This window comes from Podarcis erhardii (genome assembly GCF_964252035.2).
Source record: "Podarcis erhardii genome assembly, chromosome: 10".
NCBI lineage: Eukaryota > Metazoa > Chordata > Lepidosauria > Squamata > Lacertidae > Podarcis > Podarcis erhardii.
Genome location: NC_138500.1, coordinates 43,425,639 through 43,445,845, shown reverse-complemented (window position 1 = coordinate 43,445,845; position 20,207 = coordinate 43,425,639). Strand labels below are relative to the sequence as shown.

Below are 20,207 nucleotides of genomic sequence, written 5' to 3'. Positions count from 1 at the left end.
AGGCTTGCAGCCCACCCCCCTCCCTGAATCCTCCATTTCAAATTTCATATGGGTAATATGAGTCATATTGATTTTTATAAAGGAACAGAATTTGTGGTTTTAATAGATTGTCTCACACCTTAATTACAGAATGACGCCTATGGGTCTTTAATATAAGCGTAATGTGGGCAGTAATTATAATAAGAAATACACATAGTTTAGTCTCATACTTAAAAGGTGAAGGCTTAGCCCGCTAGAAGGATTAAGCATTTAGTTATGAGGTAAAGTCTTGGATAGGAGTTCCTTCGGAGATGTTATTAAGCAATCATAAAAGCTTTTAGTTGCTTGAAGCCCACTTGCGTTCAAAGAACAAGTGAGCTGAGCTACCACATTGGTAGGGAATCTGTGGCCTTCAGATGTTGCTAGACTATACAACTGCCATCATACCTGACCACTGGCTATGCTCGCTGGGGTTGATGGGAGTTGGTGTTTAACAGGTTCCCCATTCCTTGGGGTACAATCTGCTAGGCAAGGAAGGGAAATCCTCTTCTCAACTTGCAGTCACACACACTGAATGTGGATACTGAGAAGAGATCCCAGACACTAACATAAACCAGAAAAACAGGAATCCAAACTCTCACCATTCAGTTCCAGTAACATGATTTACTGAAGAGGCACTTTTCAGTGACGGTGGAACTTCCAGGCGAGACAGAACTGCTGCTCCTATATAGGGCTCAGTCTAAGACTAACTGCTGCTGAAGCAATATCAGAGCAGGGCACACTTTGAAAATATGGCACCCTGTGCAAGGCTAAAATTTGTGTAACTGCCCCACCCGGTTGTGACTAGACACTATCCAACAGGAGCCCCACAATGCACTTATGACTGGATTCCATTCAGCACTTCCCTGGCAATCTCAACTGAGAAGCTGGGATTGGGCGAGAACAAGTGACAAAATATTGGTGTTTGAATGTTGAGTAAATGCAACATTCACACAGCAGAAATTCAGTTAAGAGCAGATATATTGATAACCACAACTATACATTTTTCTTTTAAAAAATGACTACAGAGTGCCTAAACTGTTTAAGAAGTACAAATTCAAAACAGAAATTCACACAATGGAACTAGTTGTGTGAAACTTTGGATCTCAGTCTCTACATATGATGTCTCAAGACTTTTCCAGTACAAAAAGGAGCTTGTCAACCTTGCTCACTATAGTAGTGTGTTACAATTAGTTGAGAGAAGAGCTCTTCAAAAGAATGGTGTCAGCTATCTGAGAAGACTTTAGCAGGCAGTTCCTTTTAATTGTATTCCAACAGGAGTAGTGCTAAATATTGCTTATTTATAGTCTCAAGAGAAACATTTGATAGCTGCCTATATATTTTTCATTTATCTCTCCAATATTGGGTTCTAGCAAGAACCCCTGGCTGGATTAGGAACATGGTACTGAATCAAGGCCTCTCAGCTGCTCTCTCTTCAGAATAGGAGCAGCAGCATTATGCACACTTTTAAAAAAGCTTAAATCAAGTAACACACTGTTTAGCCCCCGCCAAAACACCATGATTCTTTGCATTACACAGTAAGCTAATTAGAGCTTACCAGGAATGCATAGGCTCCTGGAGAGGAGCTCATCCCTCTTTGCTTCTCTCTCTAGTCCTTCTTTATTGCACTGAGCTAATCCACGGTTTGGCAAAGTGTGGTGTTCAAACCTGGGCTCACAGTTAAGCTCTCATCTTGTTAATTTTGAGTTGTAGACAAGAATAAACCCTGGCTACAGCTCATGGCTAGTTAAGAGAGAACTTCACCACACACTTGGGTTTCGGTGGCATGCTAAACATGGGAATAAAAAAGGCTTGAAGAAGCAAAGCATCTGTGACTTCTCCAAAAGCCTGTGCAGTCCCACAGCCATAGTTTGGCTTACTGGGTCATGCGAACTAGGCCAATGAAATATTCTTCAGAACTATTGCATTATTCACATGCAAACTTAGGCAGATTTAAAGCAAAACTCAGATGATTGATTGAATAAGATTTCCTTCATCAAGCAACAGCACTGCTGTAATAAAATCAAAATACTGAGATATAACCCCACAAGAGAAGCTTAGTAAATTTAAATAATTAATTAAAAAATAGCTAAAGATATTTAAGACAGCAAGTCAATATAGAAACAACACAATTCTGTGCTTTATCTATTTGCAAGATCTTTTATTTGTTTACTATCACATGGATGGCTACTAGCTTCCACTTTTCTATTAAAACAGGGAGATTATCGCCAACAAAACAAGGTTACTAGTCACTATAGTACAGACTAAATTATACTCTAATCAACAGAGCCATATATACGTGTTCCATTTTGAGAATGATTTAAATTTAGTTTTCCAACTTTTAAAAAAACCTAAGGCCCCTACTATTTTCACATTCTTGTTTATTTTCTTAAGTCACAGCAGACTTAAGCTTGTGCGCATGTACACACAGATGTGCTTGCACACAAATGCGCAGTTTCTGTAGTTCAGCTATTTCACCTCCCTCTGCTACTTTTGTGTCTGATCATTCATTAAAAGCTCGGCACTTGACAGTGTCTAGTGGAAGAACCTAATCATGTCACGATCTGGGAATATGATAATATAGCTCTTTACATGTTGTAGCAGAAATCATTTACTTACTTGAGGATCCCTGGCAGTCTTTGATCTCATCATGATGCTTGAGGTGACGTGCAATTGAGTACGCAGAACAGCAGACAAAAGCAGCAAGGCCAAAAATGGAGAGGGAGAATATAGCAGAGGAGGCAGCCACAATTAAAGGCAAGAGAGAGAAAGGGAAACAGCATGTTAGTTTGAAACTAAAAATAAAAAATGCACATCAGTCCTGATTAATTTTCTTAAGAACAGCACAGCACCATAAAAAAAGAGAGAGAAAACAAAACAAGTGTGCTTAGCAACAGGCCATTATTAGCTTTGCACCAGTTAATGAATGACTAATTTCTCCAGAAGTACAAATAATTTTCAAAATTATTTTTCATTTATCCAATCACATAACTCACCAACTTCCACTGTAAAAGGGATGCCTTTTACAATAAAGGAAGTTTAACTTTCATTCCATCTATTACTAGTAGAAAGTAGTTGCAGAACTTAAAATCAAGTCTTTACCTTCAGTTGACAAAAGCTAACGAAATTCTACTGTATAATACTACATCAAATATAGTGAGTTAGAATGGAATCTTGCTCTAATGAGGGAGGTGCATACAATATTGTCAAATATATTATTAAAAATATGGATTTCAAGTAGGCATAATAATTTCTTCTAATAGCAAACGGTGGCAGTTGAATGAATATCAATTTGGAAGCAAAACAGGGTAACCCAAAAAATGGGGGGTGAAGTGGGGGTGGTAATCCATAGGCAGCCTTGGGGAAGTGGGTGAGAAAAACGTTTGATGAATAGTATGAAGGTTAAAAATACTTCCTTCCTTCAACTACAGTGAGATAAGTCAACCCTAACATTAGGCAAAGTGAGGCAACTGCTCGAAGCAGAAGCACCACCACCACCAAATGTTCATTCTGTGCAACTCCCATTTCCATTTGTTGCTACACAACCTCTCCTGGTTACCCCTAAACTGGCATGTTTTCTTAGCATGATGAAGAATGCAACCTGAACATCATGAGAAGATTCCCATTTCCATTCAGCTAAAGCTCTGAATAGAACTCCTCTCATAGACGGGATATTCTACAACCCTTTGGGTTCCCACTTGAATGATATAAAATTACATACTGATACAATTATACAATATTCTTTGTTATTATTAGGCATTGTTTTAAAATTGCACCATGCATTTAAATTATTTAAAACCTGACAGGCACAAAACACTACTAATAGTACATCAAAACTACTAGCAAGAGTTGCTGTAAAAGGCTGTCAGTCTAAGCAGAGGAAGAGCTGCTTGGCCTTCATTTTCGTCTCTCCTCCCCTTGTTCAAACATGTCTCCCCCAGCTGCTTTTCCACTGGGAGGGGGGGGTAGAGATGAGTACAGGGGTAGGGGGAGTTCTTCCTTAGGGAAGAAAATTAGCTGTGGGGGATTTTGAACAATACATTCTGAAGGGAGGGTACTGTAGTCTTTCTTCCATGGTTACTTTTAATATAAAAAGAAACACAGACCATCACACACGTCTCTTTTGGCCCTTACAGATATGGGAAAGCCAGAAACACATGCGTCTAACAGTTCTTTGTCATTCAGCACTTTAGTGGAGAAAGAAAAAAAAAATCATGATAAAATCAGAAATGTATGATTTTTAAAATAGTATCCTTTTGGAGGTGTTCTTTTGTTAAAAGTGAAAGATCTGCTATGTAGTCTAAACTTGATTCGTACCTACCTTAATAAGCAACTGTCTAAATAGTTGCATGGCTGAATATTTAAATGTTCATTACAATAATAATAATAATAATAATAATAATAATAATAATAATATTCAGTATGCATCTGAAATTCATTATGCTTAAACTATGGTGTTAACTAAAAACCTTACCTCAAATCTATTAAAATACTTCCTTCTCTGTTTAAAGATTCCTGTCTGTTATCTCTACTAAAGGAAAAGAAAATGTACCACATTAAATCAAGTTGGGGGGGGGGGGCTAGCATAGCTCAGTGGTAGACTATGTGGTCTCAGGATCAATCCCTAAAACCTCCAGAGAGGGATGAGAAACATCTCTGTCTGGAATCCTAGAAAGCTATTGGCAGTCAGTGCAGACAATAGTGCGCTTGATCAGGGGTAGCCTTCCAGTTTTTGGTGAGGGCTTGGGGGAGTGGGGAGTTGTAGTTCAACATCTAAAGGACACCACACTGGTTACTCCTGAGCTATGTGGTTCTTAGTCAGGCTGTATAAGGCAGCTCCCAATGTTTCAAAAACATGGGGAGTGGATCATGACACACTCTGAAGTGGGTTAAACTAGCAACACTTTTGCTAAGAAAAGTAGGAAGATCTGCACACAGTCAAAAATAAAAATAAGAATCAGGACTGTGTCCCGTATTGCAGATAAAAGATTATAAGCAAGTTCAGTATCTGAAAAGTTTGAAAAACAACTCGCTACAAGAGAACTTTTGCCTTGCATTGGCGGTAACATAATTAAATAATGTTCAAGATTATGGAATATGTTTGCACTGATAATGTTATGGAGGCACTTTGGGACTGTTTGAAGTTAGCATAACACATCTGAGAGCAATGCTACACATTTTAACGGACTTTTATTTTAGTTATAGATTTAAATAATAATAATGGTAAGTCAAACTGTCATGAAACAATAGATCAAGTGTTGCAAATCAACTAGAATAATCACTTGCTAAATGAATGTCTTCCAAGCTCATTGTGAAAACTACGTGTCATCTCTCATGCAATGCTTTGAAGAAAAGAGAAGGAGAAAGACAAAAATAGCATCTTAAGCATAAGTGACTCAGATGAGTCTTACAATGGAGCAACTATATTATCAGTACTTACATGATAAAATAGAGCAGAGGATAGTCTAGCCACTAAGACCTCCACAAGCCTGTACAACTGAGCAAATGCCAACAAGAGAAGCACTGAAATGGGAAAGCTGAGTGAAGCAGATAAAAGCTGATCGTCCAAGATTATTGTAATGGCCAGTATGTAAATATTTCAGCACTGCATAGCTAATTACTTTCAAGGAGCTCCTAAGCAACAGGCTAACACACAAGTCTACTGAGATCTGCTACTGCTATATTGTACTCGTGAAAAAAATCCCTATATATACTGTACTGCCGCAAACTAATTAAAAGAGCTAAACTACAATTTGACATATAAAAATCACAGCTCATATTATGTAGGAAATAAGCAAGAATTTAGTTTTTCAAACTCTTACAATGTAGCAGTTTACTTGTTGAATATAACAATTTATATAGAAGAAAATGACTTTTTCAAAAACTGGGATTCAACATTTTCTATCATGTTGCTTACCTAATTAGAGATATAGTTATTTCTTTCACTTGTTCATTTAAACATTTTTCTAAATCTCAAGCTGATTCTGGTGAGCCTAGAATACAGGCACATCCATTAGAGACAGGAAAAATGAATAATTTCACTAGTCAATGGCATCTATTTGCCTTTGATTTTTTTGTCCTGGCCACAATATCATTAAATTGAAGCTTTAAATAAAGTATATTCCAATTTGGTTGTGTTATCTCACACTCTTACCTTCCACATAGTTCAGGAAAAGCAGCCCAATTTTCAGAATGGCGTTTTGTTTAACACTGAGATCTTCTATGCTTCTTCTATGCTTTTTCTGTTCTAACAATATTCCAAATCTTTGCAAACTACCACATGATGGAAGGTGGTTGCTTTCACAATTCTTTATCTACCACTACCATTTCCTGTTGCAGTTGCTATATATTCTGCTTCTTGTGTAACCCTGTTATTTCTTATTTCCTACCAGGTTCAACATGAGTTTTCTACTGGACCAGTTTAAACCAGCTGTCACCAACCTGGGGCCCACCAGAAGTTTGGGACTACAGCTCTTGCCAGCCCAGCCATGCTGATGAGAGTTTTAGTCCAAGAGATCTGGAGGGCACCAGGTTTGTGGCGGCTGGTTTAAATTAAATCAGAAGTGTGAAAAGGGAAAAAGCAAGCAAACTGCAAGAGTTTATAAAAAGTATGTTTGATATTCAATTTGTTGGGAAGTTTTTACATTGTAGACACGCAAGTTATGAAACACTGCAAGGTTCTACTCTACACTTCCTACTAAAATTCATCTGCTTTTGTGGTTTAAATTAGGTGCTACCAAAATAACAAACCCACCAAAGCATTTCCCTCTTTTTTTCTTTTTGGGGGGTAGGGAATTCTTCTGACGATATGTGCTCAAACCTCAAATAACTCTCTTTTACACACCTTCCCAGTGGGGAAAATTGTTGATGTTTATTGTAAATGGGAAGGGGCGCTCCTATTCCCATTTACCTGAGATTAAGTCCTCCTGAACTCAATGGAATTACTTCTGAGTAGACATGTTTAGGATTGCAGTATTAGTTGGTTGTGAAGCTAGATGGCTGTCTGAGGAAATGCCCTTTGTTTAGGATTTAACCATTGCCAGTCACTATGTACAAAATTACTTACCGAAGTTCTATCCGGCTCCCCTTCAAAGCTAGTTGTCTCCATAATGAAGCAGAACTTGTCTTTCACTTAAAGTCCTTCCATTCTGTATCTATCAAGAAAAAACACACCTAAAATTAACTGTGAATATAGGTACCGTATTTTTCGCTCTATAAGACGCACCAGACCACAAGATGCACCTAGTTTTTGGAGGAGGAAAACAAGAAAAAAAATATTCTGAATCTCAGAAGCCAGAACAGCAAGAGGGATCGCTGCACAGCGAAAGCAGCAATCCCTTTTACTGTTCTGGCTTCTGGGATAGCTGTGCAGCCTGCATTCGCTCCATAAGACGCACACATATTTCCCTTTACTTTTTAGGAGGGAAAAAGTGAGTCTTATAGAGCAAAAAATACGGTAACTTATTGCAACTGAACGAATTACGTTTGATGAGTAACACAGCAGGACACATTGTTCACCACCAATACTATTTATTTCTAAAAATAAACAAGAAAGCAGTATTTGTAGGTGATATACTGCTGACTTTGTTAGAAAATAAAGAAAAGATAGATAGGTGAGCAAATTTTGTTCTCCAAAGTATTTACACGATAGCTAACTGGATACAGATCGCTATTCAGTAATAGGCTATGTGAAGATTACTTGACTCTCAATTTAAATCAGTAAGTTGATGAAAATAAGCTGATGATACAATGAACAAGCTAGAATCGATTTCATAGTTCTTTGCAGTTGAGTGGCTGTCAAAGAGTGTGGCAAGCCACACTGGTGTGGCAGGAGGGGATGGCAAGTGTGGCAGGAAAATTCAAGGACAGTCAAAGAAATATTTAAACATTTCAGTGTAATATAGCATATAGTATCAAAATAGTTGTTTTTTAATTTGCAGAATATGGATAGATATCTTTTCAAAATGAGAGCAAGAACGTCAAGTGTAGGGCTGCCATACATTTGGGATTCATCCTCTGAAAATAGCGTCCGGGCAGATTTCTCAGAAAGCAATTAAAATGTCCAGGAAAATCTGGGCATATGGCAGCCCTTTTTGGGGGGTGAATTTCCTAAAAAATAACTCAAAAAAACCTCAGCAACTTTTGTGTCTGGATTTAAACTTTTTGAAATATGGCAACCCTAACCAAGTGATACTACAAGCTCACATCTCTCATTGAGTTTGTATAAATACTTAAGGTACATATGTAAGAGGCTCATTTATAATTATATTTTGGGAATGATTCATGTTTTATACTTTCTGGGTGTCCCAGGATCATATTACAAAGTAATTGTGTCCCGTGTTATAAATCAAGCACTATTAGGAGCTCTTTCTTTTTGCTTTCCAATGTATTTCTTATCCATAAAAAAGTTGGTGTTGCAAGAGCAATTTCTTTTTCTGAAAGTGTGGCCCAGAGAAAAAAGTTTGAAAACCACTATTGTAGTTGATGTTATTAGCTTTTGGGAAATCATGAAAGGACTTCCCCTCAAGACGTTATACAAGCAAAACAGGGGGAAACATAGAAAGCTGTTTTAAGCATAATTGGTGCACTGGGAAGGTGGGGGTTAAAACTGAGGAAGGAAAGGTCAACATTTTTTCATTTGATGCAATCTCCATGAAAATAACACAGTCCTCCAGCAATTATGTTTTTTTAAAAAAGCTAAAGTTCCATGTGGTGTGGTAAGTGAAAGAGAGGAGGGGTGAGTGGGTGCTATGTGTGGGGTTGTATGAATGCATGTGTGTGTGTGTACAAGAGAGGGAATGACCCCATCGACTTTTTGCATTGGGTGCATCTAAAGCAGGCATGTGGCCCCCATAAGGTTAGCTATAAGGGGATGTGGCCCTCAGGCTGAAAAAGGTTTCCCATACCTACTGTAACCAATTTGCATATAAATCACTTCTGTTTAAGAAGTTTGGAAGTACCATTTCATCATCATTATCAATGCCAATTAAATTCCCACAATCCTGTGTATACCATCCTCAACAACTGGTCTACAGTATCTGCAGCCATGATGTGAACTGCTCGCAGAAATTGTGGTTTCCACTAAATTTTCTGTATTGAATATAAACAGTACTATCCTATAGTACTGAAAGCACAACACACAGAATTTTTTTGCCGTTGTACAAGAACTACTGACAGTGACTAGTGCTGGAAAAAGTTTATAAATCTACCCTTCCCCTATAAAAGAAGCCAAAATAATTTTGTTATTGATGTTAGCAACAACAGAAATGCCATAACAGAAAGAAGAGTCTTTAAATCCTTAAGATCAAAGCTGCAAGATGGTGAAAGAAACACATCCCAGCAGGAAATGTTTCTTTTATTCTCTCTAATAACACACAAACTTCTAGACAGAGACAGATATCTAAAGCTTGTTTGCATCAATGTATTTGAGCAATGCCAGGACAAAAACAAATCAATAAAAATCTACGCAACTAACAACCCAATCATATGCATATTTACTCTGAAGTAATTTACTTCTGAGGTGCCAGTGCACATAGCATTGCAGATTGAGGTCCAGTTGAAGTATAAAGATCCCACTCCAATGAACCACTGTTTATCAGTTCAGGAACAAGCCTTGTACCTTTCTAGTTATTCCTTCCCACCTTCCATCATACACTCAACATTGATTAAGATACCTGGTTTGTGAAGCCACAGTTTCTTGTGTTATCTGAACCATGAAAAGTAGTTTTAAGGCTTCCCCCAAATCAAGACCTGAAAGTAGAATCAGATCCTGGTCTGAAATGAGGTTTTTTTGTTGTTGTTGTTGTTCAAACTTCCTAGAAAACTGTGGATTAAAGAAACCAGGAAAATTCCATCAAAGGTGGACTCACAAAGGGAGAGGGAAGCGTTAGGAAAAACATGTGAACACTATCATTATCAGATGAAGATACTAATGTCTGCACTGGGCCTAAAGAAAACTTCAGCTGAATTTAACTTTTAGAGGTAAAGCCTCATACTTACTGCACAGAACAGGCATAGCCCTGATTATTTTGTTCCAAACAGCAGTGGAAGCAATGGTAATGTTAGCAACTCCCTCACCCCACCCAGCAATGTGTAAGGCTACAAGTTCATGCATCCATACATTTTGCTGTAACCACCACAGTTCAATCGCAGGATCTACCCCCATAGGTTATCTATGTAAAAGAAGAAGGGGTGTGTGTGTGAATTTGATATTGCCTTCTGGAATATACCAAATCTACATGGCCACCAAAATGAAATTTGAATTAAAATATACATACTAAAATAGAATGGCCAAATTTCATGTTATTTCAAAGTTTTAAGTTTAGTCATTTGCTTAGGACACAAGACTTACACATTTGGGGACAGCAAAGGGTAGGGATCCATTGGTTTATTCCAGCCTCACATTTAAACCACAAAATCTATACCAAAATATGTATTTTAAAATGTATTTAATCTCAATGTATGCATTCTAAACATATTTTATCCTAAAACATGCATTTATAAAATATGTTTACACTTTATAAAGCTGAGAACTGTATCACAAAATTTAAATAAGTGAAAAACCTGAAGATACTTATATTCCAATCAGTGTATTATTCCAGGGGCTGTGATTTAAGTCAATTTGCTTAAAATGTGGGTCAAATGAAGTCTCCACCATCCCCAGCAAAGGACTTCAAAATAGTCACGGCTTGGTCATGTAACACATATTTCTTCTCCAATCAGTTACAGAGAGAAGATTCTGCAGGCAAAAATTTTGGCTGTACATTCTAAAAATAAAGACAATTCTAAACAATGATACATGTTCTCTTAGCCAAAGATATTTATGCTTAACTTCACTTAGATAGAAATGTAAAATTCAAATTTATAAATGGGGGGGGGGGGGGAATACTACACTCACTCATCCAACAGATGGGCATTTACAAGTATTTTCCTCATTCAGCAATTAAGGCTTAAGTGAGAAGAAAATGAAGTAACACCTCCAACGCTTTCAACATGCAACTGCCACCTATTTCTATATACTGTTTATAATTAACCTGCATAATCATTCAGTCCAAAACATGAAAATGCAAATTGTCATATTGTATCTTCAGAAGCAGAGGAACAGATATTTGAATTCTTTCCCTATTCGGCCCATACCTAACCATTAGGCAAATTCCTAACACCATAGTAAAAACACCTTTTGTCAACCAGAGGTTGCAATATGTAGCAATATGTATTTACTGTGAATCCCATGGCTTACCACATTTATGAAACTTGCATGGTCATCTTATCCATTTAGTACTACGGAAGTCTGCAGAATTACAATGTTTCTCATTCACTCAGATGAGACGTATAAGCTCATTTACTCAGAGTAGTTTTCAAGCAAAAGTTGCTTCTCTATTCACAATCTTCCATTTTTAAAATGTTTTTTACTGAACTTTTAAACAACACATATGGAAAACAGAACTCTAAAAATGATATCCAACAGTCTCACACGAAGGAAAGTTATCATAATATAACCTTCCCTGTTACCTGGCAATAATGTTACTTCCCTTTCCTTAAAAATCACAAATTCTGTGTCAAAGTACTCATGCAGTCCACTTGGTATGAAAAGTTGGGCCAACCTGATATAGATAATTCAGAAATAAGCAGCCCTAGTGGTTAAATAATTTCAGTAAAGAAGACATGGCTGCTTGTTTTTCTCACTACTATATTTTTTTTTAAATAATATTTATTGAACATTTTCAAATATAACAGAAAAAAGAAAAAAGAAAAATAAAACATCCATTTTATAACCTTATTTTCATTGATATCCTTTCAGGACTTCCCCGCCCCACCCCCTTTTGTATTCCAATTCCTTCAAATAGATTCAACAAGTTCTTACCCCAAATTTTAAACTTATTATGATTAACCCAATGTTAAAAATGTTTTTCCATCCCCTAAAATCGACCCCGCTCCCTTCCACGAGTTCCCCTCTTTAATATGCAGAACAGGTTAAAATAAAAAAAGATAGAAAAAAAAATAAAGTATAGTTTAACACCCTTTGGATTCCAATATCCCCCCCGCCTTTCCCGGTTGCGTTCCCCAGTGTCCATCCCTGCTGTCATCCTGGAGATCCCACATCTAGGCTGAAATCCTTCACAAGTCCACTTTGCCGTCTTTTTAAAAGTCTTTGCCGCCTTTTTGGTCATCTTTAATTTTGAACGTCCAATCTTGGAAAAACTCTATCTCAAAAAGGCCCATTTTTTCCATCCAAATCTCTGTATTCAAGAGCAAAAACTCCAATTTTGTTTCTTTAGACCTTTCAAATCTGGATGTCCCAAATGTTCCCACTTCCAACTTTATCCAATTCTTATTGTTCATGTTGTTCTTGTTATTCTCTCTCCTCACTTCCTCTAGTTTCATTTCCTGCTCCCCTGCAAAAATGTTCTAATTCCAAAAGCTTCTAAATCCTCTACAGAGGCTTTGTTATTCAGGAACAAAACTTTGCGTCAAGTCCCTTCCATTCTTCAATAGATAAATCCATTGTCTCCTTTAGTGTAGAGACCTCTGTAGACAAAATAGTATTCCATTTCTGCAGTTTCCCAGGAGATAAAAAGTCCTGTTCAAATTCCATACCAGCAATACTTGTAGTGTCCCACATCCCCTCTATAGGGATTATAGTAACTGTTTTTCTCACTACTATAGTTTATTTAAAGTCAGTCCCTTATGGGCTTCAAAATGACCCAAGGAACCAAGGTTGATCTGAGTGCCGCAAACAAGTTAAATACATGATTAAACATGGTGTCTTTGGAGTCGTACCCCACAAATCCATTCAAACTGTTATAATGGAAGCAGTAACAATGTGAGTAAATGTGGGAAAGTCAGAAAGTAGTTATTTCTGACAAAACGCCTACATTGTGGCTATAGTATGCAGCATAGCTTCCACTGCATTTTCAACACAAATAACTGCTGAAATATTAGATGTTAAAGCTTTCACACTATCACAGATGAAAGTCAGCAATGCTTCATAAATGAGCAATTCAATTTATTGCTGTAATTAATGAAAAAATATTACTGATAAAAAGCAGAAGGTAAGACTATAAACAGGAACTAGCTGTAAGGAAGATAATATTACCAATAAACGATATCACCCCTTTGGATAAACTACTGGAAAGGCTACTAATGAAGGTAGTCCTGTTACAGCCTTGGGCTTCTTTGGAATTACTGAAAATCAAGCTTTCCAGTTTATCAAGACAAATAGAAAGGTAAGAATGAGAGGCTGTCATGTGTTAATTGGGCAATGAATCAGAGTACCAAATCACAGAGATACTCTGTGACAATAATGTTAAGCAGTCATTCCAAAAAGGCATCCCATATGCTATGTGCAAGGAAGTACTTTGTATATATGTCACACACATTCACGATATCCCATTTCTAGGAGCTCCACTACCCTGTCATGAAGGTGGAGAGAAGAATTCCTATGCCCATAAAGATGATCACTTAGCAACCAAGTGGCAAAGGGAAATTCCAGGAGGACATTTACATCCCCTTTGCCAAACAGTAAACTGACTCTTCATAACAACTCCAGCATGGCATGCGGCAGCTCCCACAATAAGCTGAGAGACCAGGAGGCTTGTAGCAATATGCAGCTTCTATTTTCAGGCCAAATCATTTAGCAGATAAATGTTTGAACAAAAAAGAGACAATGCCAAACTTAATGTCTCAGGATTGCTCAGCTGCAAAGCACACTGCTTTGAATCCCATAGCTCATAATCATACGCTTTGAGGGGTTGTTTTTTTTTTAAAAAAAAAAATACAATCAAGCAGTATATAATGTTTGTGAACCAGATAAATAGGTTTTACCCCATTAAGCAGTCATTTTGCTTGGGTTAAACAAAAATGAGTTCCTCTCATATTTCAGAGTTCAGGACAAATCACACTGCTTTTTACTCTTCACCATACAGAGATATTATGAAGGAGTAAGGGATGCGGCTGTTGCTGTGGTTTAAACCACTGAGCCTCTTGGGCTTGCTGATCGGAAAGTCGGCAGTTCGAATCCATGCGAGGGGGTGAGCTCCCGTTGCTATGTCCCAGCTTCTGCCAACCTAGCAGTTCGAAAGCACACCAGTGCAAGTAGATAAATAGGTACCACTGCGGCAGGAAGGCCGCTCCCTGCAAGGCCCTTTCCACCTGGCCTAGGGGGCAGGGCCCACACCTACCAGCCCCACAAAAGATGCTCCTCATGAGGCCAGAGGAACATCACCCAGATTTATTGATTTAGTATGCTGTAAACCGCTTTGAGATTTTTATTAAAAATATAAAGCGGTATAAAAATTAAAAAATAAAAATATAATAAAATTAAGTAAACGGCATTTCCGCATGCTCTAGCTTCCGTTGCGGTGTTCCGTTGCGCCAGAAGCAGTTTAGTTATGCTGGCCACGTGACCCGGAAAGCTGTCTGTGGACAAACGCTGGCTCCCTTGGCCTGATAGTGGAGATTAGTGCTTCATCCCATAGTCGCCTTTGGGTGGACTTAACTGCCCAGGGGTCATTTACCTTTACCTTACTATGGAGTAAAGTCCAAGCTGTGGACATGATGAGCAGGCTACAAGAGATATAATGGCAACAAGACAGCACAAGAACTGCCTAAGTGAGTCTCCATTTTTTTATTGTATTGTTTAATTTAACTGCACACAGGTGGTGTAGTGACATTAAAGGTTTATTATTATTATTATCTATTATGCTGAAAAGTTTCACTAACAACAAAAAAGAACATGGAAGTCTCTTGCAATGAACTGGAGACTTTCTGCAAAGAATAACCAACCATACCTCTAGGCAGTTTCTTGAGCAACCTGCGAACATTTTAGACAAATTCAATAATCTGTATAACCTTTGATCCTGCTTGTTTCTGAAAATACATAGCTGTGGGCAAACTAGTGAGCAACTCACAAAGTCTTTCCTAGCAGAAACTGAATACCACTGACAAAATATTGCACTATGTTAGTGAGGTCTTGACACAGCCTTTCTCTTAGCCATTGAGGATTTTAATAATAGATAAATAAAACCATCAGCAGATAACAGAATTGTAAGAATTAAAGATTTTTAAAGATCAAGATAAATAAAAGATCTTTAGTACCAAAAGGTCATTAAATTTGACATCAGATTAGCATATCCAGGGAGAGAATGCCCCACACAGCACCTCTGCTGCAAAAGCCTTCAGATAAAGGGCAGCTGGGGAAAAGAAGGGGGAATTAATGTGTAGGATTAGAAGATCACTATTACCACAAATGCTACAAATTATAGATTTATTCTACTCTGCCTCCAATAATACACACCGAGATCCTTTAAATGGCCAGTAACCACTTTCTTTCACTTCTCTAACAAGTGGGCAAAGACAGTAAAATAAAAGCAGAGTCAAGATGAAAACGAGAGAATGGAAATGAAACAAGAGCAGCTAACATATGCAGAACAAGACACCATCAGCAGAAACAGGATAGGAGGAAGCCAAAGTTAGTCACCACTGCCTTCAACTTTACAAATCCTTAGTCAACAACTAGCTTTATACAATTTTAAACAGAGGAACAGAACCACATAACAATGACTTCACTAGAAGGAGAACCTCCAAGACATACTTTTAAGATTGTCTAAAAGCTACTTGCTTTGGAGCACTTTTTCTGGAGTGCAGCTATATATCCTGATCCTCATCATTGGACTAGGAACTCACACTGTCACCACAAGCAGGTTGTTTAAAGGTTTTATTTAGCAATTCAGTACAGCGCACAAACTTGAGCCTACAGGTTACAAAGCATTAAGCACAGAAGACCTCTAAGGTGCATGACTAGGTATTGCTAAGACGTTTGTCCAACAAGTGACACATATCCTAGACTCTGCTTATGAATGCATGGGCATGACTATTTGTGCAACAAGCAGCCCAAGTCTGAAGACTGGCCAAGCAAATGGGCATGCCTCTGAGCAGACTGGGCATGCAGCACTGGCATGAGCTGGTGCTGGTGCCCTTGAAGATGAAGGCATCAAAGCTGGCTCACTATCCATTTTCTACCCAGGTGCCTCTCTCAAAGCAGACAGCTACTCCCTAACAGGAAAAGAATCTCAAGCCAGCTCACTTGCAAGTACTGAAGTCTTCAGGAGGCTCACAGGTAATTCACTTGAGCCCTCCTGTGGATCTGAACCTCTTCATCCCTCAACTTCCCGTGGACCGCCCACTTCTTGGGTTCCTGAATCATCAGTCCCCAACCCACTAGAGCCCTTGTCCAGATTGGATTCCTCCAGGTCTCTGAGTTCCTCCCATTCCTCCTTTGAATGATACCACCCTCTCCAGGAATTCTCCAGGTGACTCACAACACCATATGGACTTGGGCCTTCTTTGTGGTAGCTTACCCAATCGTGAGATCCACTTGCCTTACTTCTCTTACCTCTCACAAAGTTGATAAAGCAAAATAAAAAATCAAGAGGGCTGTCAGCTGCTAAATTTTAATGAGTTTACAGACGGCTAGTTCATTTTTACTTGTAAGAGATTTAATTTAGAGTTACTCTATTTTTGTTTATTTGTATAAGCATTTCACTATTTTTGTAAGCCACTGCAATAATATTCCATGTTAGTTAACATAATAAATAGGATGAGTCTATTAGCATAACATAAAATTATCTGTGTATATTGCAGCACATGCAACTCAGTTTGCAAACCGTCACATGCCATTTTTCCGCTTTCCACACTTAAAACTAATGTTTTTAAACTGGTAACAGGCCTCCTTACTGCTATATGAATTTGCAGTTTGAGCAACAGTGCTGCAGAATCTTTGATAACATATCATAACAAGTGTAAATTTTTCTAAGTAATCTATGCAAGTCAGCCAAGGCAACCATTTCCCAAATTATTTCCAAAGGCGGCAAAATCAGAATAAGATCTTGAAGACCTGATAAAGTAAGTTTACAGACAGTCCTCAAAGCACTTGTACAGATAGAATCCCCAAAGGAAAAACCATTTGAGAATTGTAAGCATACACTGAGAAATTTGAAACTAAATCAACACTTTAAAGGATGGGAGGAAAGTAGAGGAATACAAAACAATACTAAGACAAGGAATGCATGGTTCCAAAGGCATTCATACACTCTAGTTTGAAGAAAATTTGCCTGGTAACTCTGCATATGTAAAAGAGTAGACAATAGAACAGTGGTGCTATATGTAGCACACTAATTTATCTCTGACCACTAGAGAAAACTATTATGCAAAAATATTATCTGAAAACCATAATATTTAGGGAATCAGGAACAAATCTGGGTAACTACATATTTTTTAATGAAATGTTACATTTTATATCAGATAGTAATCTGATCTATGTAATTCAGTGAAAGGGTTTTTTTTAATGCTTATTTGAATTGCACACTCTAGACGACTGAGCTGCAGTCTAAAATTAAACTAGCATATTGTTCTGTTGGCTGCTACAGATATTTGCACAGCAGTGAAACCAACCAATATTTGTTTTTGGTTTAGAGTTCTGCTCTTCAGAGAGCCAAGATCCAGTTGCATCCTTTTGGGGATTCACAAAAATGCCAGCAAGGTAAATAAAGAAAACAAATCACTTGTAGTATATGTGCAACATATGTGAAATGACTAGTTTTCATGAGATTTTTAAGGACTGGGGGCCCTTGAAAAAATGTAAAAGTAAAATTACTCCACAGGAAACAAAAATAATGTTTGCAAAATTTCTAATGGAATTAGAATCATTTTACAGTGAAAAATAATTTTTAAAAGCCCTGCATCTGTCAAGACTCCCAGATGTATTAAAGGTAGTGTGCAATAGAAAAGCAAATGTCAGCAGACAAACTTTCCAATCATAAACTGATTCCGAAATACTTGAAAAAGTAGAACTTGGAAAAAGGATACTGGAGGTAGAGTCACAGATTAAATCATACTCAAACTGAATTTGTACAAGGAAATCCTGTCTGCTCTCAGATGGGAAAGAAAAACGTTTTTTGCTATATGGGAGCAAAATCACTGAGATTTCTGAGAAAGGCAGCCCAGTGGGAAAAGATATACCTAAGAAAGACATCCAATAAAGGATGAAAAAATCTTTACTGCAATAACTGTTACTAAAGAAATGAGGCAGCAGGGAGACTAGAAGGAATACATACAGTAAACGCGGGGCAAAGGAGATAAATGCACATATTACTGAAGGATGCATAGCTCTGTCCAACAGTCAGCCCTCAAGCACCTGGGCAATCACAGAACCAGAACTATACACTTGCATGCACGCACTCAAAATCCTGTCTCTTGTACAATGATTTTGAAGACAACCACATATATTATAAATGTCTATGCTGAAGTATTCTTCCACGGCTGTATAGTCTCTGTAGTTACAAAAAACAAAACAAAGCAGTCTCCTTATTAAATTCAATAAACTTGTGTTGGCATGGAAATGTGCAAGTTTTTTAGTTACACAGAACCATGAAGCAGAAGTGATCTAGATCACAAGTTCACAAAAATCAGGATTAAGGTTTTAATCACTTTAAACTGGCCTCTTCACAAAACAGTATTAGTTGACCAGACTAAAGAGATTTGTGTATGTAAATAAGCTCCATTTTTTACAGCCCAATTCAAGGTGCTTGTATTTACCACTGAAACCCTAAACAGGGCCAAGATATTTGAAACACTCCCTTCTTCCATATGAACCTGCCTGTCGGATAAAATAATAATCCAAGACACTGCTGTATACCCTACCACCAACAAAGGGTTAGTTAGCAGAAATATGGGACAGGGCCTTTTCTGTGGCAGCACATTGCTATGGAATTCTCTTACTAGGGAAGTTAGACAGCCTCCATCACTGGCCCCCATGACATTAGGGTGGGTTATGTATTTTTTATTCTACTTGCCTTTTGTTTTTTTTAATTTGAGACTGAAAGTTTAACTCTGCTCTTTTTGGTTTTTGATATTCTAATCCTGATATTGTTTAAATTGGTTTTTATTTCATTTTAACTTTTGTAACCTGTCTTGGAGCCATTATTAGGGAAGAAAGGTGATATATCCACAAATAAATAAATGTTTGGTGTTATATACATCCTAGATGTTGTAACATAAGAATTCACTGGATCATGGACACAATACAGTAATCAATGCTGTTTAATTTATAAAAGGTGAGCCAGTGGCAATGAACCACCAGAAACTGGAGCTAGCCTCATTTCCAGAGTCAAGCACGAGCAGTCGGCGATGTGGAAAATGGGATTTAAAAGACCCCAATACTCCTTACCTGCTATCGTCACTGCTGATAATTCTCTTTCCCCCACCCCTATTAAATTTCCTTTTGTCTTTTTCCTTTCATATGCCCCACTGCATTTTTTATGTTATTTTTTAACAGCAAAGTATCCAGAAGCTAGATTCTGGTGAGGTTCCCAAATAAAAGGCTGTAAAACTCTTGCACTTGCAACCTACCTCAAGTTGGTGACACTGCCAGTAAAAACAGCCCTGCCTCTACAGATTCATGCAAACAGAGACCTGTTCATTGCCACAACAACTGGCAAATTATGTATGCATGCATCATGCTGGATTCACCACAAAAATATATCCTCCTGCACCTGCAGTGAGTGCAAAAGACATGTTGATGTTTGTTAGGATAGAGGCGGCATCAGCACAGGGGAGGTTATTTTAAACAGTCAAACCAACTATAGAGTATTCTTAAACCTGGCTTGGTACAAAAAAATTGCCCAATTTTGCCAAACACAACTGCAGGCCATATCCAGAAAGTCTAGCTGGTCCTCTGACCTTCCAACAACTCATCTTTTCTTCAGATGTTTTACAACTCATTTTTTCCATTATTTTCTGTAGCTGCAGAATTTCTGAATGGTGCAAGGATGCACCACAGAACTGAGGGAGAGCTTCTATTGATTCAACTCTGTTTCTATGTTATAACACCAATCACAAAATCTAAAGTGTGAACAGAATCATGGCCTATTTAGAAACATGTTGTTGGCATCTGTCTGTCTCCAGAGACAAAAAAGTGCACCTCCGGGGTTTAAGTCAAACCGCTGCGTTAGCAGCACCTGAGTGACCTCCCTGGGATGCAAGCCTGAACAGTGTGTATGGATGTCCTGGGCTGTCCAGAAGAAAATATCCCTCCTCTTGGCCTTGATGATGTGGTCCAAAGGAAAGAAAAGCAATATGTTTGGCACCAGCTTGGCTGCAGGAGTTGACAGACGGATGCGTACAAGGCGTCA

General features: G+C 38.0%; 1 protein-coding gene across 4 annotated transcripts in view; it reads right to left on the bottom strand.

Annotated features, from left to right (window-relative positions):
* Positions 1-20,207, bottom strand: part of OSBPL8 (oxysterol binding protein like 8) — a 68,537-nt gene that overhangs the window by 46,648 nt on the left and 1,682 nt on the right. For 2 of the 4 annotated variants that reach the window (XM_081879372.1, XM_081879377.1), the window contains exons 2-3: positions 7,085-7,172; positions 2,638-2,674 (exon numbers count right to left, since the gene is read on the bottom strand). In XM_081879372.1, the coding sequence (XP_081735498.1) occupies positions 2,638-2,674; positions 7,085-7,126 (79 nt within the window). In that variant the 5' untranslated portion in view covers positions 7,127-7,172. Of the gene's footprint in view, positions 1-2,637; positions 2,675-4,492; positions 4,550-7,084; positions 7,173-9,692; positions 9,735-20,207 lie in introns of those variants that run through there. The other 2 variants (XM_081879376.1, XM_081879374.1) reach the window with 2 other exon arrangements.